Source organism: Pituophis catenifer, unplaced genomic scaffold, assembly GCF_029215685.1.
Source record: "Pituophis catenifer annectens isolate HBS135680 unplaced genomic scaffold, rPitCat1.0.hap2 SCAF_7, whole genome shotgun sequence".
Lineage (NCBI taxonomy): Eukaryota > Metazoa > Chordata > Lepidosauria > Squamata > Colubridae > Pituophis > Pituophis catenifer.
This window is the reverse complement of record NW_027256887.1, coordinates 6,769,175-6,791,094: the sequence shown is the minus strand read 5'-3', so window position 1 is coordinate 6,791,094 and position 21,920 is coordinate 6,769,175. Positions and strand designations below refer to the sequence as shown.

Below are 21,920 nucleotides of genomic sequence, written 5' to 3'. Positions count from 1 at the left end.
AAAACAGCTTCCATACAGGTGTTCATTTTCCAGGAAAGTTCAAAGAAATATGAGGAGAATCAGATTTGAAAGTTAGAACGTGTCATAACCGGGAAATGAATCTTTGAAGAAAAAGAAAGTAAACTCTTTTAACACCGATGCAGTTTTTTTTCAGAGTCAGAAAATTGATATCCGAGCAAAAGGAGGGGATGTTACCTGTTTGGGAACTCTTCAAGGAAATACTGATATTTCTGTATCACAAGAAAGTGTAAGTGAGAACCATGATGTAAATTAGGTTACACTAAAAGGTATATTGTTTAATATTAAACAATGTGAGAAGAATTATGTTATTTTTATACTTGCATCTGCTGCTAATTCTTCCTGTGCTTCAGTAGGTATCTTTTATCAGAAAAAAAAATATTCTAAAAATCTAAATCTGAAAAATAATGTTATGCTTATCTCAATGTTGCATTATTGATTGATAATAATAATTGACAGAAATCATTTTTCATGATGCATGTAGTACATGAAAACTAAACAGCAGTCTTCAGCCCACTTTATTAAAAAAAAATCCCTTGTCCAGCCTTAAATAGGCTTATCTGGGCCGTGGTTCTTAATAGAACACAGTGGCAAAGTTAATGTAGTAGATTTTTTTGTATTTTTTTAAAGATGACAATCATCTCGTTTGGCAGAATCCTAATACAGGTAGTTCTTGATTTACAACAGTTCATTTAGTGACCATTCAAAGTTATAATCGGACTGAAAAAAGTATATATGACCCAGTGGTGGGTTTCAAATTTTTTTACTACCGGTTCTATGGGTGTGGCTTGGTGGACGTGGCTTGGTGGACGTGGCAGGGGAAGGATACTGTAAAATCTCCATTCCCTCCCCACTCCAGGAGAAGGATACTGTAAAATCTCCATTCCCTCCCTACTTCAGGGGAAGGATACTGTAAAATCTCCATTCCCTCCCCACTCCAGGGAAGGATACTGTAAAATCTCCATTCCCTCCTGATCAGCTGGGACTTGGGAGGCAGAGAATAAATGTGGGCGGGGCCAGTCAAAGGTGGTATTTACCGGTTCTCCGAACTACTCAAAATTTCTGCTACCGGTTCTCCAGAACTGATCAGAACCTGCTGAAACCCACCTCTGTTATAACCGTTTTTCACACTTACGGTCACTTAACGACCGTTGCAGCATCCCCAGGATCACATAATCAAAATTCATATTTTGACTCATATTTATGACGGTTGAAGTGTCCCCAGGGGTCATGTGATCCCCATTTGGCGATCTTCTGACAAACAAAATCAATGAGGAAGCCAAATTCATTTAACAACCGGGTTACTAAATTAACAACTGCAGTGATTCACTTAATAACTGTGGCAAGAAAGGTCGTAAATTAGGGCAAAATTCACTTAACAAAAGTCTCAGTTAGCAACGGAAATGATGGGCTCAATTGTGATCATAAGTTGAGGCCTACCTGTATTGTCCAGGTGGTCCTTGACTTAGAATCATTCACTTAGTGACCAAAGTGACAACAGTGACTTATGATGGGGATTCACATGACTGTTGCAACAATTGTCTTGCTTATAGAAATTTTGGGCTCAATTGTGGTTATATATCGAAGACTATTTACATTCAAGCTTGTGCAAAGTGGTTGAAAATCTCTTTTCTAAGAAATAGAGAGAGGTGCTATATATTTGCCAGAAGATGGCGTCTTTAAACTAGTAGTATTTCTCTTTGCATATTAAGAATGTGACAATTTCTGTTGAATGATCCTGATTTTGGCAGCCCTGTGAGGAAAGAATTACAGGTTTTCTGTAAACACAGGTAGTTCTTGACTTATAACCGTTCATTTAGTGACCGTTCGAAGTTACAACGGAACCGAAACCGTTTTCGCGCTTCGAACCGTGATCAATTTTTGTGACGTTTTCACAAGCAAAATCAGTGGAAAAACCAGATCCCCTTAACAACCCTGTGACTAACTTAACAACTGCAATGATTCACTTAACAAAAGCATGTTTCTCCATTTCTCCCTTGGGGGAAATACAATATTCTGGCTCTTTTTAATATTTCCCAAAATATTTCATTCTTCTAGGAGAGGGGGGCTTACCCCACAAATATAACAGCAGGGCAACCAATTCTGTAGAGTAAGAAATTTGGCTGTCTTTCTCGCAGACCGATTTCTGTTAACGATCAACTTGCCTTTCGTTCTCCCTGAGGATCCTTTTTATGACAATTTTGTTCCATCTGTTATAGACATCATTATGTAGTTTAAGATTCAGCATTTCCAGGGTAAACGAAGGGGCGATGAAGGTTTTTGGCTGTGCACTATAAGCTCTCCTCTAGAAAGAGTGCAGAGAAGAGCAACAAAGATGATTATGGGAATGGAGGCTAAAACATATAAAGAACGGTTGCGGGAACTGGGTATGTCTAGTTTGATGAAAAGAAGGACTAGGGGAGACATGATAGCAGTGTTCCAATATCTCAGGGGCTGCCACAAAGAAGAGGGAGTCAAGCTATTCTCCAAAGTACCTGAGGGCAGGACAAGAAGCAATGGGTGGAAACTAATCAAGGAGAGAAGCAACCTAGAACTAAGGAGAAATTCCCTGACAGTTAGAACAATTAACCAGTGGAACAACTTGCCTCCAGAAGTTGTGAATGCTCCAACACTGGAAGTTTTTAAGAAGAGATTGGATAACCATTTGTCTGAAATGGTGTAGGGTTTCCTGCCTACGCAGGGGGTTGGACTAAAAGACCTCCAAGGTCCCTTCCAACTCTGTTATTCTATTCTATGGTTCTGCCTTCAGTTGCTCCAGCGGATTCCTGAAAAAATCAAAAGATAATGAGGAGGAAAGTGTTCTGCCCCAGCTCTGGATTTCCGAGGATATAGACACACACCAATGGTCCTTATCAAATTTATTAAGTAGCAAGAATAAACCAAAGTCCGGCAAAGGTTGGCAACCAGCCCAGAAAACAAGATACGATAAGACTTTTCCAAAAATGCTCTGATGATAATTACAAGTTGTTTCCAGCAAGAAACTTACTAACGTGTGACTTAAATACGCTAAGGGAGTGGCCAATTATCCTCAAGCCTTACTCTCGTGGAGACCTCCTCCTCCTGAGTAGCCACTCCTGCCTTTTGGCAGCCCTGCGTGCTCAAGCATTGAGAAGAGGCTCCTCCACTTCTCTCTCTCCACTTCAAGGAGCCTCTGGAGATTCTGAAGGCCCTGTCTGAGTCTCTGCCTTTGGCACCACATCCTCTTCAGCCTCCTCAGTGTCCGATGCGAGCGCCACTGTGCAGGCTGCTGGCGCGACACCACACCAGCCTCCTCGTCGTCAGGATCAGCCACGATCCGCGCAGGCCATTGGCAGGCCATAACAGAAAGAGAGAAAGTTCCTGATGAATTCAATGATCGTGCAAAAATATCCTTTCATTTTAAATGCATCAAGTGTAGGTAATCCTCGACCTACGACCCTATTTGAGCCCAACATTTCTCTCGCTGAGCTAGTTGTTAAGGGAGTTTTGCCCCGTTTTACGACCTTTCTTGACACAGTTGTTAAGTGAATCACCGCAGTGGTGAACTTAGTAACACGGTTGTTAAGTGAATCTGGCTTCCTCATTGACTTTGCTCATCAGAAGGTCGCAAATGGGGATCATGTGACCCGGGGACACTGCAACCATCGTAAATATGAGCCAGTTGCCAAGCATCCAAATTTTGATCATGTGATTCCCCTTTTGCGACCTTGTGACAAGCAAAGCCAATGGGGAAGCCAGATTCACTTAACAACCGGGTTACTAATTTGACAACTGTAGTGATTCACTTAACAGCTGTGGCAAGAAAGGTCGTAACCTGCGGCTAAATTCTCTTAATAAATATCTCGCTTAGCAACAGAAATTTTGCACTCGACCGTAGTCGTAAATTGAGGAATATCTGTAAACACTTATATGGAAACAAGTAATTTTTCAGTGCCAGTTCAGTTACTCCGTACCCCAGTGGTGAAATGGGTACGGGCTCTATCTGGCTCAAGCAAACCGTAGCGGCGGCCGCAGGCTCCGCCCACCTGCCCGGATGTCATCACGTCCCGTTTTTGACGCTCTGCGCATGCTCCCATTTGCGAACCAGTAATGAACGTAAGTGGATTTCACCCCTGCCGTACCCCATTATTGATTCGTTCTTATTATCATAGAAATACACGAATCAAATTAATGCCAGGATCTCGCCTAACAATGCGTCTAGGAATGAAGTGTTCTATAAAATATGTATTGTGTCCCTAACCAATCAGCAGAAAATCTAACATCTCAAATATCTTTTTTTTGCCCCATTTTAAAGGTTTAAACCTTCATCGTGCTTTCGTTTATCCTAGAAACACACAGTCTTAACTACATTGTTGTTGTTGTTGTTAGTTGCGAAGTCGTGTCTGACCCATCGCGACCCCATGGACAACGTTCCTCCAGGCCTTCCTGTCCTCTACCATCCTCTGGAGACCATTTAAGATCATACCTACTGCTTCGGTGACTCCATCCAGCCACCTCGTTCTCTGCCGTCCCCTTCTTCTTTTGCCCTCAGTCGTTCCCAACATTAGGCTCTTCTCCAGTGAGTCCTTCCTTCTCATTAGGTGGCCAAAGTATTTGAGTTTCATCTTCAGGATCTGGCCTTCTAAAGAGCAGTCAGGGTTGATCTCCTCTAGGACTGACCGGTTTGATCGCCTTGCAGTCCAAGGGACTCGCAGGAGTCTTCTCCAGCACCAGAGTTCAAAGGCCTCAATTCTTTGGCGCTCAGCCTTCCTTATGGTCCAACTTAACTACATAATGATGTCTATAACTGGTGGAACAAAATTGTCATAAAAAAAAAGACAAAGATGTTTTACATGTCAGCGCAGATGTTAGAAGACTGTAAATCAGTCAGAGGCTGCCCATAAAACCATCAGATTTGGAAAATTAAAAGCATATTGAATATTCGATTGCGGCCTGGATCACTTTGGAATGAAGCAGCATGTAGTAAGAGTTTACAAGAATCTAAGTATATATTAGAGTCCTTGTTTGCGGTCGCTCTCGGGTGTTGTAAATCGAATTAGTTGAACAACTTTTGATTTAATTGTTGTAGGATTTGGCCTGCCTGTTTTAGCAGGTGGCAGTGCTACCGTGATCTTGCTGGCTTTAAGAAGCTAAATACAGATAGTCCTCAATTTACGACCACAATGGAGGCCAAAATTTCTGTTGTTAAGGGAGACATTTGTTAAGTGAGTTTTGCCCCATTGTATACGCTTTTTGTCACTGTTGTTAAACGAACCGCTTCAGTTGTTAAGTGAATGATGCAGCCATTAAATCCAAACTGGCTTCCCCATTTTTTTATGACCTTTCTTGCCACAAGTTGTTAAATGAATCACTGCAGTTGATAAGTTAGTCACCCGGTCGTTGGTGACAAAAGTTGATCACCTGACCGTGGGACACAGCAATGGTCGTAAGTATGAACCCGTTACCAAGCCTCTGACTTTTGATCACGCGACCATGGGGAGGCTGCTACGGTCGTAGGTGTGAAAAACGGTCATAAGTCACATTTTTCATTGTACCTTTGAACGGTCACTAAATGAACTGTTCTGACCTAGGCTTCCTTAGAAATTAAACAGCACAAATGTAGCCCCGGCAAACCTCTTTAATTCATACGGCTGTAAAATTACTTTCATTTACAGTCCGCAAAGCTTGATAAACAGTCTTTTCAGAGGAAGGTTATCAACACCCACCTATTTCACGTGGAACGCTGCCAAGGAGCTAATTTCCAGACGCAGGGCAAGGCCAAACTTGGCGCAGAGTCACAAAAAGAACTTTCAAATCTTGAATCGGCCAGATGAACTAACTGCTTCCTGCAAAAGCTCACGTCCAGTTCGCTTCTCTTTTATGTCTTATGGGAGGGGCCAATCATCTCCAAGCCTTACTCCCAAGTCGACCCTGTTTCCTTAACTGTTCCTGTCCCCTGGCAGCTCTGCACATGCGCACACTGGGAACAGGCTCACGCTGTTCTTCTGCCTCGCTGATGTCAGACTCTGCAGACTCCAGAGGCAGCAAAGAACTACCAGATGGCCTTGGGCCCCCTCACTGCCTCCGACTCAGAGCCCTCGTCCGAGCCTTCCCCAGACTCCAGGACTGGCCCACGTTCCTCCCCAACCTCCTCACTGTCTGAATCTGCTGCCAGCTCTGCTGGCCGCTGGCGGACACAACATGAACTGTTTTATGTTGAGGTCTACCTGTACTTATATTCTTCACCAAGCATCACACACTCGTGGTGCGGAGACAATAATTTGGTCCTTAACACCAATAAGACCAAGTGTTGTGACCCAGGCCCAATAAGTATTAGTTTAAAACAGACTTTATTAGAACAGCTGAGAATTAGCTCATTCTCAGCGTAGTCCAAACTAATTCAAAACAAATTCTTCATAACACAATTCCTCAGCCTTATCACCAACCTTGGTCTAATTAGGCAAACTGCCAAAGGCTTTTCTTGGCAAAAGTTCAGAAGCAGAAGACGCCGACAAGAAATAAATGCAGCAAGACAAGAAACAAATCTATCAACGCTGTTTACCAACAAAAAGTCCATGAGCCATTGATGGTCTTTTAAGCCTTATGGGAGGGGCCAATTATCTCTTGGCCCTACTCCCGAATCATCCTTTTTGCTTGAGCTGCTCTTGCCTTCTGGCAGCTCTTCTCATGCGTGCACTAGGAACAGGCTCCTCCTGTTCCTCTGCCTCTCTGCTGTCAGCCTCTGGAGGCTCCAGAGTCCATACATCACTCCCAGATGGCCCTGGCCCCATCTCTGCCTCCGATGCAGAGCCTTCATCTGGGCCTTCCCCAGCCTCCAAGACTGGCCCATGTTCTTCCTCAGCCTCCTCACTGTCCGACTCCGTTGCCAGTTCCGCAGGCTGTTGGTGGACCACAACGCCAAGGAGCTTATAGTGGACTATAGAAGGAATAGATCAGACATCCAGCCCTTGGTTATCAATGGAGACCGAGTGGAACAAGTGGCCAGTTTTAAGTTTCTGGGTGTTATCCTAAAAGAGGACCTGACCTGGGGCGCTCACATTGCAGCACTGGTCAAAAGGGCCCAGCAGAGATTATACTACCTGAGGCTTCTCAGGAAACAACAGCTGAATGAAAAACTGCTGGTGACCTTCTACCACTGCACCATAGAGAGTATTTTAACTTACTGCACCTGTGTATGATTTGCCAATTGCACAGGGGCAGATAGGACAGCGCTCCAGAGGGTCAACGCCATTGCCCAGAGGATCGTTGGTTTCTCTCTCCCCTCTTTGGAAGAGCTTTATAGCTCTGCTGCCTTAAGAAAGTTCAAAACATTCTTAAAGATCCATCTCATTCTGGGTACCCCACCTTTTTTTTTTTTTTGAACTATTACCATCTAGCAGACGGTACAGGACAATAAAAAGAGCCTGATAGTACAGTGGACTAAAGCACTGTTATTAACATCTGCTGCTTGCAATTACTGCAAGTTCAAATCTCACCAGGCTCAAGGTTGACTCAGCCTTCCATCCTTTCAAAGGTAGGTGAAATGAGGACCCAGATTGTGGGGGCAATAAGCTGACTTTGTATAAATATACAAAAGTATGAAGGCTATTGCTTAACGCATTGTAAGCCGCCCTGAGTCTCCGGAGAAGGGCGGCATGTAAATTAAAGCAAAAAAATAAAATAAATAAATAAAATAAAATAAAATAAAATAAAATAAAATAAAATAAAATAATAAAATAAAATAAAATAAAATAAAATAAAATAAAATAAAATAAAATAAAATAAAATAATAAAATAAAATAAAATAAAATAAAATAATAAAATAAAATAAAATAAAATAAAATAATAAAATAAAATAAAATAAAATAAAATAAAATAAAAGCAAGGACAAATAGGCTGAAAAACAGCTTCTATCCCAGGGCAGTAACTATATTGAATTCTATTGTATAATGCAATATTAATGCAATATTTGTCAATTCAATTGTATATAATGTGTTTTTTTTTTTTTTTAATATGTATAATGTACACTGAAGATGGCATTTAATTTCGTGGTACGAGGTGCAATGACCATAAAGGAAACTGAACTAAACAGCGTCTCATCAGAAATATATATTTTATATATATACCAGTCCAAAATGATTCCATGCTTCTCCTTGATACATTCCTGGTTCCTTTGCTTTTCCACGGTTAGCATAATTCAACAGCCTTCAGGCATTTTATATATTTATGGGGTTGGCACCTTGGCAGCACATAGACTCCTAGGCTGGAGCCAAAGCAAATTTACCAGCAGTTCCAAATTAACCGAATTAATTTTTTTTCCAAAAGGTGGAAATTTTTTTTCCAAGGTGTCCAGGGAGAAGCCAAAACCGAATGCCAGATCGTTTCTTAGCTTTAATTTTTTGCTCTGCAGGACAGGTAAACCAGCCAGGAAGTGGATTCAAAGCAGATCAGAAGTTGGGCCCTTGCCTAAATTGAAGCATAGGGAGGAATGTCAAGAAAATGGACTGGAAACAGAAATCTCATTGCAGAAGATAGAATGATAGGGTTCAAAAGAGCCTTGGAGGTCTTCTACTCCAATCACGCTACCCAAGCAGGAGACGTTATACCTTAAATTCTGGGTTATTGATATCAATTCTTTCTAAATTACCTACCAGATTCCTTCTTTGCAGAGACTAAAATAGCTCCTGTGGAGAAATTACTCGTACCTTCGTTCTTCATTTTTGCTTCCTCGTTTATAATTTCAATCTTTTGAGGAGGAATACAGCTAGATCAGGCATGGGACCTTTGATCCAAGAAGTTCTAATTTAACTTTTGAAGTTTCTTCTGAACTCCATGCCTCCCTCGTTCCCTTGAAGGTAAAGGTAAAGGTTCCCCTCACACATACTGTATGTGCTAGTCGTTCCCGACTCTAGGGGGCGGTGCTCATCTACGTTTCAAAGCCGAAGAGCCAGCGCTGTCCGAAGACGTCTCCGTGGTCATGTGGCCGGCATGACTAAACGCCAAAGGCGCACGGAATGCTGTTACCTTCCCACCAAAGGTGGTCCCTATTTTTCTACTTGCATTTTTTACATGCTTTCGAACTGCTAGGTTGGCAGAAGCTGGGACAAGTCACGGGAGCTCACCCCGTTACGCTGCGCTAGGCATTCGAACCGCTGAACTGCCGACCTTTCGATTGACAAGCTCAGTGTCTCAGCCACTGAGCCACTGCGTTCCCTTCCGGCTACCTTAGATTGCACTAATTTCTTCATTAATTTGTAGCATCTTCTAGCAATTCCTAACGTTTTCCAAGCATTCTATGGTTTCTGTAACTTTGGTGTTATTTCTAGATATCTGGGAATCTGACTCCCTTCTTAGTTTGTTGAGAAACGCATAGCGTACTTAAACTGGGAGCTGAACTTTATAAGATAATATAGTTATAGCAAGTGTTGCTTATTTATCCCTGTTAAATTGTATCCCGCCTTTATTAATTTTTACAAACAACTCAAGGTGACGAATATATCCAACACACCTCCCTCGTCTTGTTTTCCCACAACAACCCTGTGAGGTGGGATGGGCTGAGCGGGAGAGGGACTGGCCCAAAGTCACCAAGCAGGTTTTCATGCCAAAAGCGGGAAAATGGAATGGAATGCAATGCAATGCAACGCAACGCAACGGAATGCAATGCAATGCAATGCAATGCAATGCAATGCAATGCAATGCAATGCAATACAACAATACAATACAATACAATACAATACAATACAATACAATACAATACAATACAATACAATACAATACAATTCTTTGTTGGCCAAGTGTGATTGGACACACAAGGAATTTGTCTCCGGTGACAGAAGCTCTCAGCGTATATACAAGCAACAAGTGTTAAATCATGATCATAATCATAAAATATAATCATCATAAATCATAAGATACAACACTCAGCGATTGTCATAGGATACCAAATAAAAGCGATCAACATAAATTGTAAGATACCAACAACAAAGTGATAGTCATAAGATACTAAAGAATAGATAATAAGAAAGATAAGGAGGAGGATAGTAGTAGTAGTACAGCCCTACTACATGGTTTGACATCTTAGGGCACAAGTCGGTGTGGCGTGAATTACTTGTTCATGGTCTCCCGCTTTCTAGTCTGGTGCCTTAACCACTAGACCAAGGGTGTCAAATTCAAGGCCGATGGGCTGGATTCGACCCGCAGGGTGCTTACATCTGGCCCACGGAGCTGTCCTGCCAACAACAAAGGTCCAGCTCGTGATGCCTCTGCCAGCGAAAACGGAGCTCAGGAGGGCCGTGTGCAGCCCTCATGAGCTCCATTTTCGGCCATGACGGCCTCCTGCAGCCCTCTGCCAGCAAAAACGGTGCTCGGGGGGGCCTCCGTTTTCACTGGCAGAGGGCTGCAGGAAGGCTGTCGTGGCTGAAAAGAGAGCTCGGGACCCCGTTTTCGCTGGCAGAGCGCTCGGGTCACAGGCTTCCCCGACACAAGTGACGTCAAGCTGGCCACGCCCACCCTGGCCACGCCCACCCGGCCTCCAAGGTCAAACACAACCCTGATGCGGCCCTCAATGAAATCGAGTCTGACACCCCTACACTAGACCAAACTGGCGAGTCAGAATATTTAACACAACTTTATTGTAATTGTTTTCCCTCTTTTTTTTCCTTGTAATAGAGTGTGAACGTCGAAAAGCTCCAAGGATCATCCATTAACGTTACAAGTGAAAATGGTTTGCTCAGAGCTAAATATTTGTACGCCGACGCCTCGTTTCTGACCTCAGCGGCTGGCGACATCTTACTGGGGAACGTCCATGGTAAGAGGGCAAAGCGACTTTATTAGGGCAACATTTCTCTAACCAATGCCTTTTTAAGGAAAAGTATTCTTTTTCGTACCTGGTTTAATGCCCGCTTGTGTTTATGAAGCTGAATATAGCTCAGCCATTTCTTGAGTGCCTTGAGAAACTTACAAGTTGAGCCAGATTTTGAAGATAACGCGATTCTATTAACGAACAAAATAGAACTTTTTTCCTAAGGTTGTGTTCTCCGAGAAGTATCCTGACATGACCTAAAAACCAGGTGCCGTTTACCAAAGGCTGCAGCCGTTATGTACAATTGCCCAGAACTAAAACTTCATTTCTTTATTGGAAAACAAATTATATTACTACCTGTGTTATATAAAACAATCCTAGGTGGCTAAAAACACATGCAAATTAGAAAAATACAGAATAACAGAGTTGGAAGGGACCTTGGAGGTCTTCTAGTCCAACCTCCTGCTTAGGCAGGAAACCCTACACCACTTCAGACAAATGGTTATCCAACATCTTCTTAAAAACTTCCAGTGTTGGAGCATTCACAACTTCTGGAGGCAAGTTGTTCCACTGATTAATTGTTCTAACTGTCAGGAAATTTCTCCTTAGTTCTAAGTTGCTTCTCTCCTTGATTAGTTTCCACCCATTGCTTCTTGTCCTACTCTCAGGTGCTTTGGAGCATAGCTTGACTCCCTCTCCTTTGTGGCAGCCCCTGAGATATCGGAACACTGCTATCATGTCTCCCCTGGTCCTTCTTTTCATTAAACTAGACATACCCAATTAATTCCTGCAACCGTTCTTCATATGTTTTAGCCTCCAATCTCCTCATCATCTTGGTTGCTCTTCTCTGCACTATTTCTAGAATCTCAACATCTTTTTTACATCGTGGCGATCAAAACTGAATGCAGTATTCCAAGTGTGGCCTTACCAAGGCATTATAAAGTGGTATTAACACTTCACGTGATCCTGGTTGGCACCGTAACAGTACCCACTCGGAAAGCTAAAGGATGCTGGGCTCCCATCCTGATCCAGCACCACAGGGAAGAAACAGAGTTTAATAGTCTTCCAGAAGGCCTGGATGATTAGACTTCTCCATATATCAAGGGAAAGCTGTTTCTTAGAGTAGATGAGTGTTTCTCAACCTTGATTACTTTAAGATGTGTGGACTTCATTTCCCAGAATCCCCCAATTAGCATCTGGTGATAGTATCTGGCTGATAAGAGTCATGTCTTATTAGTATTTGAGGGAAAATAGTTAAAGTATACCGACATTGTAGGCTAGATTACAAACGCTGTTTGTTTGGTTATATCCCACTTTATTATTTTTACAAATAACTCAAGGCGGCAAACATATCCAACCCACCTTCCCCATCCTATTTTCCTCATAAAAACAGCCTTGTGAGGTAGGTTCGGCTGAGGGAGAGTGACTGGCCCAAAGTCACCTAGCTGGCTTTCATGGCTAAGGGTGGGACTTGAACTCATGGTCTCCCATTTTCTAGCCTGGTGTCTTAGCCACTGGACCAAGCTGGCAAACATATCCAACCCAACTTCCCCATCCTATTTTCCTCACAAAAACAGCCTTGTGAGGTAGGTTTGGCTGAGGGAGAGTGACTGGCCCAAAGTCACCTAGCTGGCTTTCATGGCTAAGGTGGGACTTGACTAGAAAATGGTCTCCCATTTTCTAGCCTGGTGTCTTAGCCACTGGACCAAGCTGGCAAACATATCAAACACACCTTCCCTGTCCTATTTTCCTCACAAAAACAGCCTTGTGAGGTAGGTTCGGCTGAGGGAGAGTGACTGGCCCAAAGTCACCTAGCTGGCTTTCATGGCTAAGGCGGGACTTGAACTCATGGTCTCCCATTTTCTAGCCTGGTGCCTTAGCCACTAGACCAAGCTGGCAAACATATCAAACACACCTTCCCCGTCCTATTTTCCTCACAAAAACAGCCTTGTGAGGTAGGTTCGGCTGAGGGAGAGTGACTGGCCTAAAGGGTGAAAAACGGGCCTACCGGGCCCACCGGTAACCTTTTTGCCGTCGTGTGCCAAAAGCGGGGGGAGTGCGGGGGTTCACGTGTGCATGTGCAAGGGAGCAGGGCAGGGGTGCATTGAATTATGGGTGTGGGCACGTGTGCGCATGACCCCCCCCACGCTCCCACGCTTTTGGCACGTGGCGGCAAAAAGGTTAGCCATCACTGCCATTGGTCGTTCCCAGACGCGAGCTAAGAACTTCAAGATCAATCCTTTTTCCACAGCCTTAGTAAGGCTATGTGTGAATGCTACTTCCGAAGGACCATTGTTGTAACGAGCAGCAACATTTTGCCAATGTGCTTCTCGTGTACCCTTTCCCAAAGATCAAAGATTGTCAGTTTGGGATGGAAATTAACACTATCAAAAGAGTTGGGTGTCTTTGGAGGTTCTCAGTCCTCCAAGTCATGGTTCTCCCAAATGTGCTTTTTCAAGAAGCCACTGGACTTCCTTGTTTTTTCCTTGAAGTTGTTTTGCTTCTCATCCAAGAAGCTTCTTCAGTTCTGGAACTTGGATGAGTTGGACGTTTCTTGGTTGAGAGCTGAAGAAACTTCTTGGATGAGAAGCGAAACATCTTCAAGGAAAAACCAAGGAAGTCCAGTTGCCTCATGAAAATCTGAAGAAACTTCTTGGATGAGAAGCGAAACATCTTCAAGGAAAAACCAAGAAAAGTCCAGTTGCCTCATGAAAATCTGAAGAAGCTTCTTGGATGAGAAGCAAAACATCTTCAAGGAAAAACCAAGAAAAGTCCAGTTGCCTCATGAAAATCTGAAGAAGCTTCTTGGATGAGAAGCAAAACATCTTCAAGGAAAAACCAAGAAAAGTCCAGTTGCCTCATGAAAATCTGAAGAAGCTTCTTGGATGAGAACCGAAACATCTTCAAGGAAAAACCAAGAAAAGTCCAGTTGCCTCATGAAAATCTGAAGAAGCTTCTTGGATGAGAACCGAAACATCTTCAAGGAAAAACCAAGAAAAGTCCAGTTGCCTCATGAAAACCTGAAGAAGCTTCTTGGATGAGAACCGAAACATCTTCAAGGAAAAACCAAGAAAAGTCCAGTTGCCTCATGAAAATCTGAAGAAACTTCTTGGATAAGAAGCGAAACATCTTCAAGGAAAAACCAAGAAAAGTCCAGTTGCCTCATGAAAATCTGAAGAAGCTTCTTGGATGAGAACCGAAACATCTTCAAGGAAAAACCAAGAAAAGTCCAGTTGCCTCATGAAAATCTGAAGAAACTTCTTGGATGAGAACCGAAACATCTTCAAGGAAAAACCAAGAAAAGTCCAGTTGCCTCATGAAAACCTGAAGAAGCTTCTTGGATGAGAACCGAAACATCTTCAAGGAAAAACCAAGAAAAGTCCAGTTGCCTCATGAAAACCTGAAGAAGCTTCTTGGATGAGAACCGAAACATCTTCAAGGAAAAACCAAGAAAAGTCCAGTTGCCTCATGAAAATCTGAAGAAACTTCTTGGATAAGAAGCGAAACATCTTCAAGGAAAAACCAAGGAAGTCCAGTTGCCTCTTGAAAAAGCCCCTTTGAGACAGAAGAATTGGATCTGAAACATTGCAGAGAACAGTAGCTTCATTATCCTTGGTTGAAATGATGACTGGGATGTTCTGTGGGACCTTCTGATTTGGTTGGAGATGCTTCCTGGAAGTTTGGGGTGGTTGAGAGACAGAAAAACCCAATCTTTCTACTGCCAACTTTTCTCCTACGGTTGGTGGACTGCCCTGTGTCCTGAGTCTGGGGATTCCCACCTAGCATTTGAAAAGCGCTGAATGATTGAATATCCTGTATTTTTTTTTTCTACTGGTGGTTAGGATGTGGGGGGGTGCAGGCCTCCTAGTTGTCATTCATCCAGATTCCTGGTTTGTGGATTTATTTTTATTTTTTTTGTGGGTTGGAGAACTCTGTCACAATAATTCAGAGCAGAAGTTAGTACTCAGCAATAAGATTATCCATCAGTCAGGCAGAATTTTAGCATTGCAATGATCCCTTTGTGGGTTTTTCTTTTTAGCTCTTCTATTTTTTTATTTTTATTTATTTATTTATTTTTGGGGTTTTTTTGTTCTTTCTTTTTGTGTCTGTCTTTCTTCTCTCCCAACCCATCCCTGCATTAAAAACCATTTCATTTTCTTTTCTAATGAACTGGAGGTTGGCTCAAACTTTTGGCTGTTATAGGCCAATGGTTCGAAAAGAGCCAAAAAGACTGGGCAAGCCACACAGGCTTGAGTAAATAAATAAAAACTTGATGTTTTTAAATTAAATTCTGAGGAATAGACATGCTGAACTGTGAGGTCTCGTTCAAAAAATTTTTTTGATCGATAGGTTTTAATGTAGACAGCTGAGTTTGAATATAAATTTGGCTGTCATAAAAGGCTGTTTTGGATACTTTCAGGCAAAACATAAAGTTTTCTGTTTCCACACTCTCCCTGTAAAAACACATAATTTTGTGGCAGGATATAGCAAAAAGCTTAAGTGTCACAGCCAGTTTAAAGAAGATAATTTGAACACTGATGCCATTATTCTGCCTGGTTTTTGCTATACAATGTTCTAGAAATATCAGGCTGAGATATATGTCCCATATGTTCGAGACTAACTGAACATGCTTTATTCTTGAGCATACATGTAGAAGGCTGTGTTGATGACTTATGTTCCATGGGAAATTAAAATGATATACTGTATTTTCCGGAGTATAAGATGCACCTTTTTCCCCCTAAAAGGGGGTGAAAATTTAGGTGCGTCTTATACACCGAATGTAGCCCCGCCCACCCACTGGCCCCCACCCTTTGGCCTCTGCCTCGCAGCAGTTACCTCCTGCAAACAAACAGCAAGAAAAAAACAGCTCCTTTCAGCTTCAGCACAGCCTAATTAAGCACAAGTTGATTGGATCGGCCTCCCGACTCTCAGCTGATTTGCTCTCAGCTGTTTTGCGGGGCCTCTGCTACTTGCTGCAAGGAGGTAAATTGCTGGGAGCAGATTTTTTTTCCCTTGAGCTAATCAAGCTATGCTGAAAACGAAACTGAAAGTAAAGCAGGATGTTTGCTGCAAGGAGGCAAAATTGCTCAGAGGCAGATTTCTTTTTCTTCTTTTCCTCACCAAAAAAGGTAGGTGCGTTTTATACTCCGGTGCGTCTTATACGCCAAAAAATACGGTAAGTCTTTGACTTATACCTTGTTTTCCCGAAAATAAGACCGAACTGGAAAATAAGCCCTAGCAGGATTTTTCGGGATGCTCGTAATATACCCCAAAAATAAGCCCCACTTAAGATCATCAGCAGATGGAGGTGTTTAGTACTGTATTTCCCCCAAAATAAGACCTAACCAGAAAATAAACCGTAATGCGTCTTTTGGAGCAAAAATTAATATAAGACCCAGTCTTATTTGGGGGGAAACACGGATATCGTGTTTCCCTGAAAATAAGACCCTGTCTTATATTTTTTTGAACCCTGAAATAAGCGCTTGGCCTTATTGCCATGCGCTCACAAGCCCGATTGGGCTTATTATCAGGGGATGTCTTATTTTGGGGGAAACAGGGTAGCATTTCATTTAGTGACCGTTCAAAGTTACAACGGCAGTTTAAAAAAAAAGGACTTACGACCGTTTTTCACACTTGCAACATCCCCCATGGTCATGTGATCAAAATTAGGCCATTTAGCGACCGACTCATATTTATGACGGGTTGCAGCATCCCGGGGTCACGAGAACCCCTTTTGGACCTTCTGACAAGCAAAATCAATCAGGAAACCAGATTCACTTAATAACCGTGTTACTAATTGAACAACCTCAGTGATTCACTTAGCAACCGTGGCAAGAAAGGTCGTAAAATGGGGGAAAACTCACTTATCCACTGTCTCGTTTAGCAACAGAAATTTAGGGGTCCATTTTGGTTGTACGTCGAGGACTGTCTACCAGGGGGAAAAAACCCGAGATATATTAATATGGAGTCAATTATGACAGCTGGTGTGTTTATGTTTAAGAAAGTTGTTGGAAAGTTTGCTTAATTTCTTTGTTTTGAATCCATCTTTTGGAGCCTTCAATCAGTGGATTTTTATTCTTTCTGTAAAATCATGGCTGGAAACGACTCAATTTTGAACCGTCCTGCTCATCTGGAGCAGCGAAGATCTTTCTGCTTGAGATCAACAGTTCCATCATAAATGTTTTCCGGTGGAAAGATCTTCCATGACTTCAGTGGAACTTATTCCTTGAAACGTGGCTTAAAGATGACAAGCATATGTCCTTTCTGTTAAAAAAATGAGCTGCCCCATTTGGATCAACCTTGCTTGAAGTTGATTAGGAATCTGTCCATTAGGAATACAGGTAGTCCTCGAGTTACGACCACAGTGGAGCCCAAAATTTATATTGCTAAGTGAAAACATGTGTTAATTGAGTTGGCCATCTTTTACAACCTTTCTTGATGCGGTTGTTAAGTGAATTATTGCATTTATGGGTTTTTTTTGTTTTATTAGACAAGTTTTATTGAAAAAGTTTTCTTTTCATCGTACATATTTTATAAACAGAGCGCTGACCAGGTCACATCTCACACGTCTTATATATAATCCAAATCATCATTATACTATATCTTAATCTTCCTGTTTTTTTCCCAATATTTATCACTTTTATACATCCTTTATCACAAATTTATCATTTCTCTCCATCTCTACTTATTTCAACTTCTGCCATATTATTTTCCTTCCATCCTTTTTTCATCCTGTTCAGTTTTATTTTTAAATAACATCACTTCACGCTTTGTGCTCCTTCTCTATTACAATCACTCCAGTTGTTTACATTCTTCCTTCATTTCTGGAAATATCTCTAATCCTTGCATCTCTAATCCTTGTTAAATTAGTAACATGGTTCTTAAGTGACTCTGGATTCCCCGTGGACTTTGCTTGCCAGAAGTTCGCAAAAGCGGATCGCGTGACCTGTTGTGGCTTCGTTACCTGAGCCTGTGTCATCGGCAGGAGAGGACTCCGAGAGTGAAGGAGAGGAGTTGGCAAGGCCTCCCTCTCCAGGACCCTCCTCTCTGGCAATGCCTTCGGTGTCCGCCGAAGGGCAAGAGATAGGGCCAGGGCCAAGCACGTCCACGCAGCCACAGGTGGACAGTGATGAGGGAAATAAGTCTTGGCTGGATCCTCGGCAGCGTCACAGAGATAAGCGCGCGCAAGAAAAGGCGTGCCAGGGATTAAGCTGAGTCACTGGACCACACCCCACAGGGTATAAAAGGGGGTGAGGTGGCCATTCAGACTCTGTGACGGACAAAACTAACTACTATCGAGTCACATTGCATCTTTGGAAACAACATTATCGGCCTTGGATTTATTTTACGAACTGGACAATTCTTGACTGTGTGTATTTTGTTTGTGAGTAAAGTTCTTGGCAAGCAGCTACTGGGTTGCTGCCAAATTTCTTATCAGAAGAATTGGTTGTCTGCCAGTTTATTTAACCCCCGGCTGTCTGTTTGTGTGCGTGTGTGAGACGGGGACAGAACATGACCCTGCAACCGTCCTAAATGTGAACCAGTTGCCAAGCGTCTGAAATTTTGATCATGTGACCAGGCGGGGTGCTGCAACAGTCGTAACTGTGAGGACCAGTCACAAGACACCTTTTTCTCAATGTCATTGTAACTTTGAATAGTTATTAAAGGCATCTATTTATTAACCTATTAACTCAACTTCACTCAGTGACCATTCAAACAGTGGTGGGTTTCTACCGGTTCGCCCTGGTTTGGGGAAACTGGTAGTAGCAGCGGCGGGAGGCTCCGCCCACCCGCCCGGACGTCATCACAAATACTTTGCGCATGCACGATTCCGAACCAGTAGCAAAGGCAAGTGGAACCTACTACTGCATTCAAAGTTTCAACAGCTCTGGAAAAAAATGAATTAGGATGTTTTCACACTTACGACCATTGCAGCATCTCCATAGTCACGTGATTGAAATTCGGGTGCTTGGCAACTGATTCATACTTATGACGGTCGCAACGTCCTGGGGTCATGCAACATCCCCCTTTTGCAAGTTTCTGACAAAGGAAAATCAACGGGGAAAGCTAGGTTTCCTCGTTACCAATTTAAACAAGGGCAGTGATTCACTTGACAACTGTGGCAAGAAGAGTTATAAAACTCACTTAACAACTAGGCTCCGTTGTGGCCATATGTGGAGAACTACCTGTGGTTTAGATTCCTCAGACTGGGCAGAATAATAAAAAAAAAACTATCAATAAACGGCTTTCTTAAGAACGAGAGATGTTTGAGGATGCAGGCTTCCGTAGAGAAAAATAGCTTTGACTTCTATCTTCATTTTTAAGCAGTACAATGTAGTACGTGCAGGAAAATGTTTCCAATTATTGTTCAGAGGGAACAGAAAATAGAAATGAATCAAATTGCTTCTGTCAATACTCCATGACTATTGCCCCAACTTTGCATTTGCTGGATGTCAGCCGTAGTGGCAAATCAGATAATATAAGATAATATGTATTTCCATTGGAGACAGCATGAAAATGACGGAGTTTATTACTGTATATCCTGTTTTTGGTGGAATAGTTACTGGACTGCACCATTTTTATGAAAGCTCCTCTTCCAAACGACATGTTGAATTTTCTGCACTTGATTTAATTTTGCCAGACTTGGTTGATTCTAAAACATTTTATGTTTTCTTGACGTTACAAACTCAAAGTGACAATGGATATTGCTGCTTGACAAGAAGAATGCAATCCTTTTCAAATTGAGCCACTGAAATATTAGGTTGCTATTATATAATTGCTTTATTTGCAATATTTGCGGTGGTACAATGTGTGTTTTCAATTTATTTAGTTCTTGTTAATTATTTTTAACCGGTTTGAGCATCACGGCTCAGGAAGAGTAGGAATCCAAGAAATAAATGAATTACAAAAATTTGCTAGCGCTTGGGAACGATCCCAATGCGGTGAAGAATCGAAATGAGGAGCTGCTGTGATAAAACAAAAATAAGAATGGAAGCAGCATTTGAATTAATGCTAATAAACTAGTCTGTGCAAAAAAGGTTATGATACCCTTAAAATACATTTATGTATTTGGTACTCTGAAAAATATTTTAGCTGGGCGAAAAACAACCTGGAAGTTGCTGAATTATACCTCCTAGCATCTCCTACCGCTTTCCAAGTTGCGATTGAAAAATGGTAGATTATAGTTAAGCAATGTTCTATCTCAGGGGTCTGCAACCTTAAATACTCAAAGAGCCATTTGGACCCGTTTCCCACAGAAAAGAAAACACCGGGAGCCACAAAACCTGGGTGGGCGTGGCCAACTCGATGTCACTCACCTCCACCAGTCACATGACCAACCCTAGCCACACTTACCCAGCCAGTCATTAGGGCAGAGAACCGGTTGTTAAAAAAAACCGGGAACCACAAAATTCTTTTGACATATATCTATATATGGAGAGACATATATCTCTCCCCCCTCCCTCCCTCTCTTCCCCCCCTCTCCCTCTCTCTCTGTATCTCTCTGTCTCTCTCTCTCCCCTTCTCTCTGTATCTCTCTGTGTCTCTGCCCTGGCCGCGTCTCCATCCCCCACCGTCACCCTTACCTTCTCAGGCCAGGTAAGGAGTGACTGAGAGGGGAGGGCAAGGGACGGGGCCAGCCAGTGGTGGGATCACCTGACAGGGAGCCACAGCAGAGGGCCCAAAGAGCCACATGCGGCTCCGGAGCCACAGGTTGCTGACCCCTGCTCTATCTCAAAGTAGTAGGCCAGTCTACGAATGGTGGTTTGATTACAAGATAGCTCCCCGATTCTGTCTGTTTACCAGCAAGCCAGCCAAGACTTCTTCAATTCAGTCTTTATGCTTTATCTAAGAGACGATCACTGCATCTTGGAAAATTTATTCTTCCTGGGATTAATTTAGAGCCAGATCTTGCCTGGAATCTGCCAAGCAAACCACAGATCTGCTCTTAGTCGTGAGAGAGGGAGGGAGGGAGAAAGAGAAAGAGAAGGAGGGAGATTCAATAAAATAAAAGGAAGCTACAATATGATAAAAATAGCACTATATTCCTGCAACCAAGTGTGGAAAATAAATTTGGCATTGGTGGAAAGTCTTTGGCATTAGTTTGTAATGGCACTGTAACTGCTGTAACTTTTCTCAGCATCCCCGTCAGTGGTGAAATCCAAATTTTTTTACTATCGGTTCTGTGGGCGTGGCTTGGTGGGTGTGGTGTGGCTTGGTAGGTGTGGCTTGGTGGGCGTGGCAGGGGAAGGATACTGCAAAATCTCCATTCCCGCCCCACTCCAGGGGAAGGATAGTGCAAAATCCCCATTCCCTCCCCACTTCTGGGGGGAAGGATATTGCAAAATCTCCCTGATTTCATCCCTGATCCCCGTGTCATGTGATCAAAATTCAGACGCTTGGCAACTGACTCATATTTATGATAGTTGCAGCATCCTGGGATCATGTGATCCCTTTATAGAATAGAATAGAATAGAATTCTTTATTGGCCAAGTGGAATTTGTCTTTGGTGTATAGGCTCTCAGCGTACATAAGGAGAATAAAATACATTCATCAAGAATAAAAAGATACAACACTTAGTGATAGTCAAGGTTAGTAATAAGCTATCAAATCGTACTGACGATCCCAGCTGAGTTGCCTGATCGTCAGAGGCTTGTAAAAGCATTTTTTTCTGCAACCTCTTCGGCCAAAGAGGTTATAGAAAAAATGCTTTTAAAAGTTAAAAAAAAAAAAAAAGTTGGCCACGCCCACCCAGTCACATTACACACACACCCCACTAAGTCACGCCCACAGAACCGGTAGCAGTGGTGGGATTCAGCCAGTTCGCACCAGTTCAGGAGAACCGGTTGTTAACTTTCTGAGCAGTTTGGTGAACAGGTTGTTGGAAGAAATCATTAGGGCGAAGAACCAATTGTTAAATTATTTGAATCCCACCACTGACCGGTAGTAACAAATTTTAGATTTCACCCCTGTTCTGCACCGCAACTTAACGTACAATCCTGATCCTTTGTACTACGAATAAGAACTGATAATACTACGAATAAGAACTGTGAATAAGTAACTGCGAGAGGGATCTTGGAATCTTAGTGGACAACCAGCTAAATATGAGCCAGCAGTGTGAACC

The 21,920-nt window shown here is 42.5% G+C and overlaps 1 protein-coding gene across 1 annotated transcript in view; it reads left to right on the top strand.

Moving 5' to 3' along the window:
- Window positions 1-21,920, top strand: part of FAM185A (family with sequence similarity 185 member A) — a 66,010-nt gene that overhangs the window by 5,570 nt on the left and 38,520 nt on the right. Inside the window, exons 3-4 of the mRNA XM_070947374.1 lie at window positions 155-247; window positions 10,666-10,804. Coding sequence (XP_070803475.1) covers window positions 155-247; window positions 10,666-10,804 — 232 coding nt within the window. The remainder of the gene's footprint in view (window positions 1-154; window positions 248-10,665; window positions 10,805-21,920) is intronic.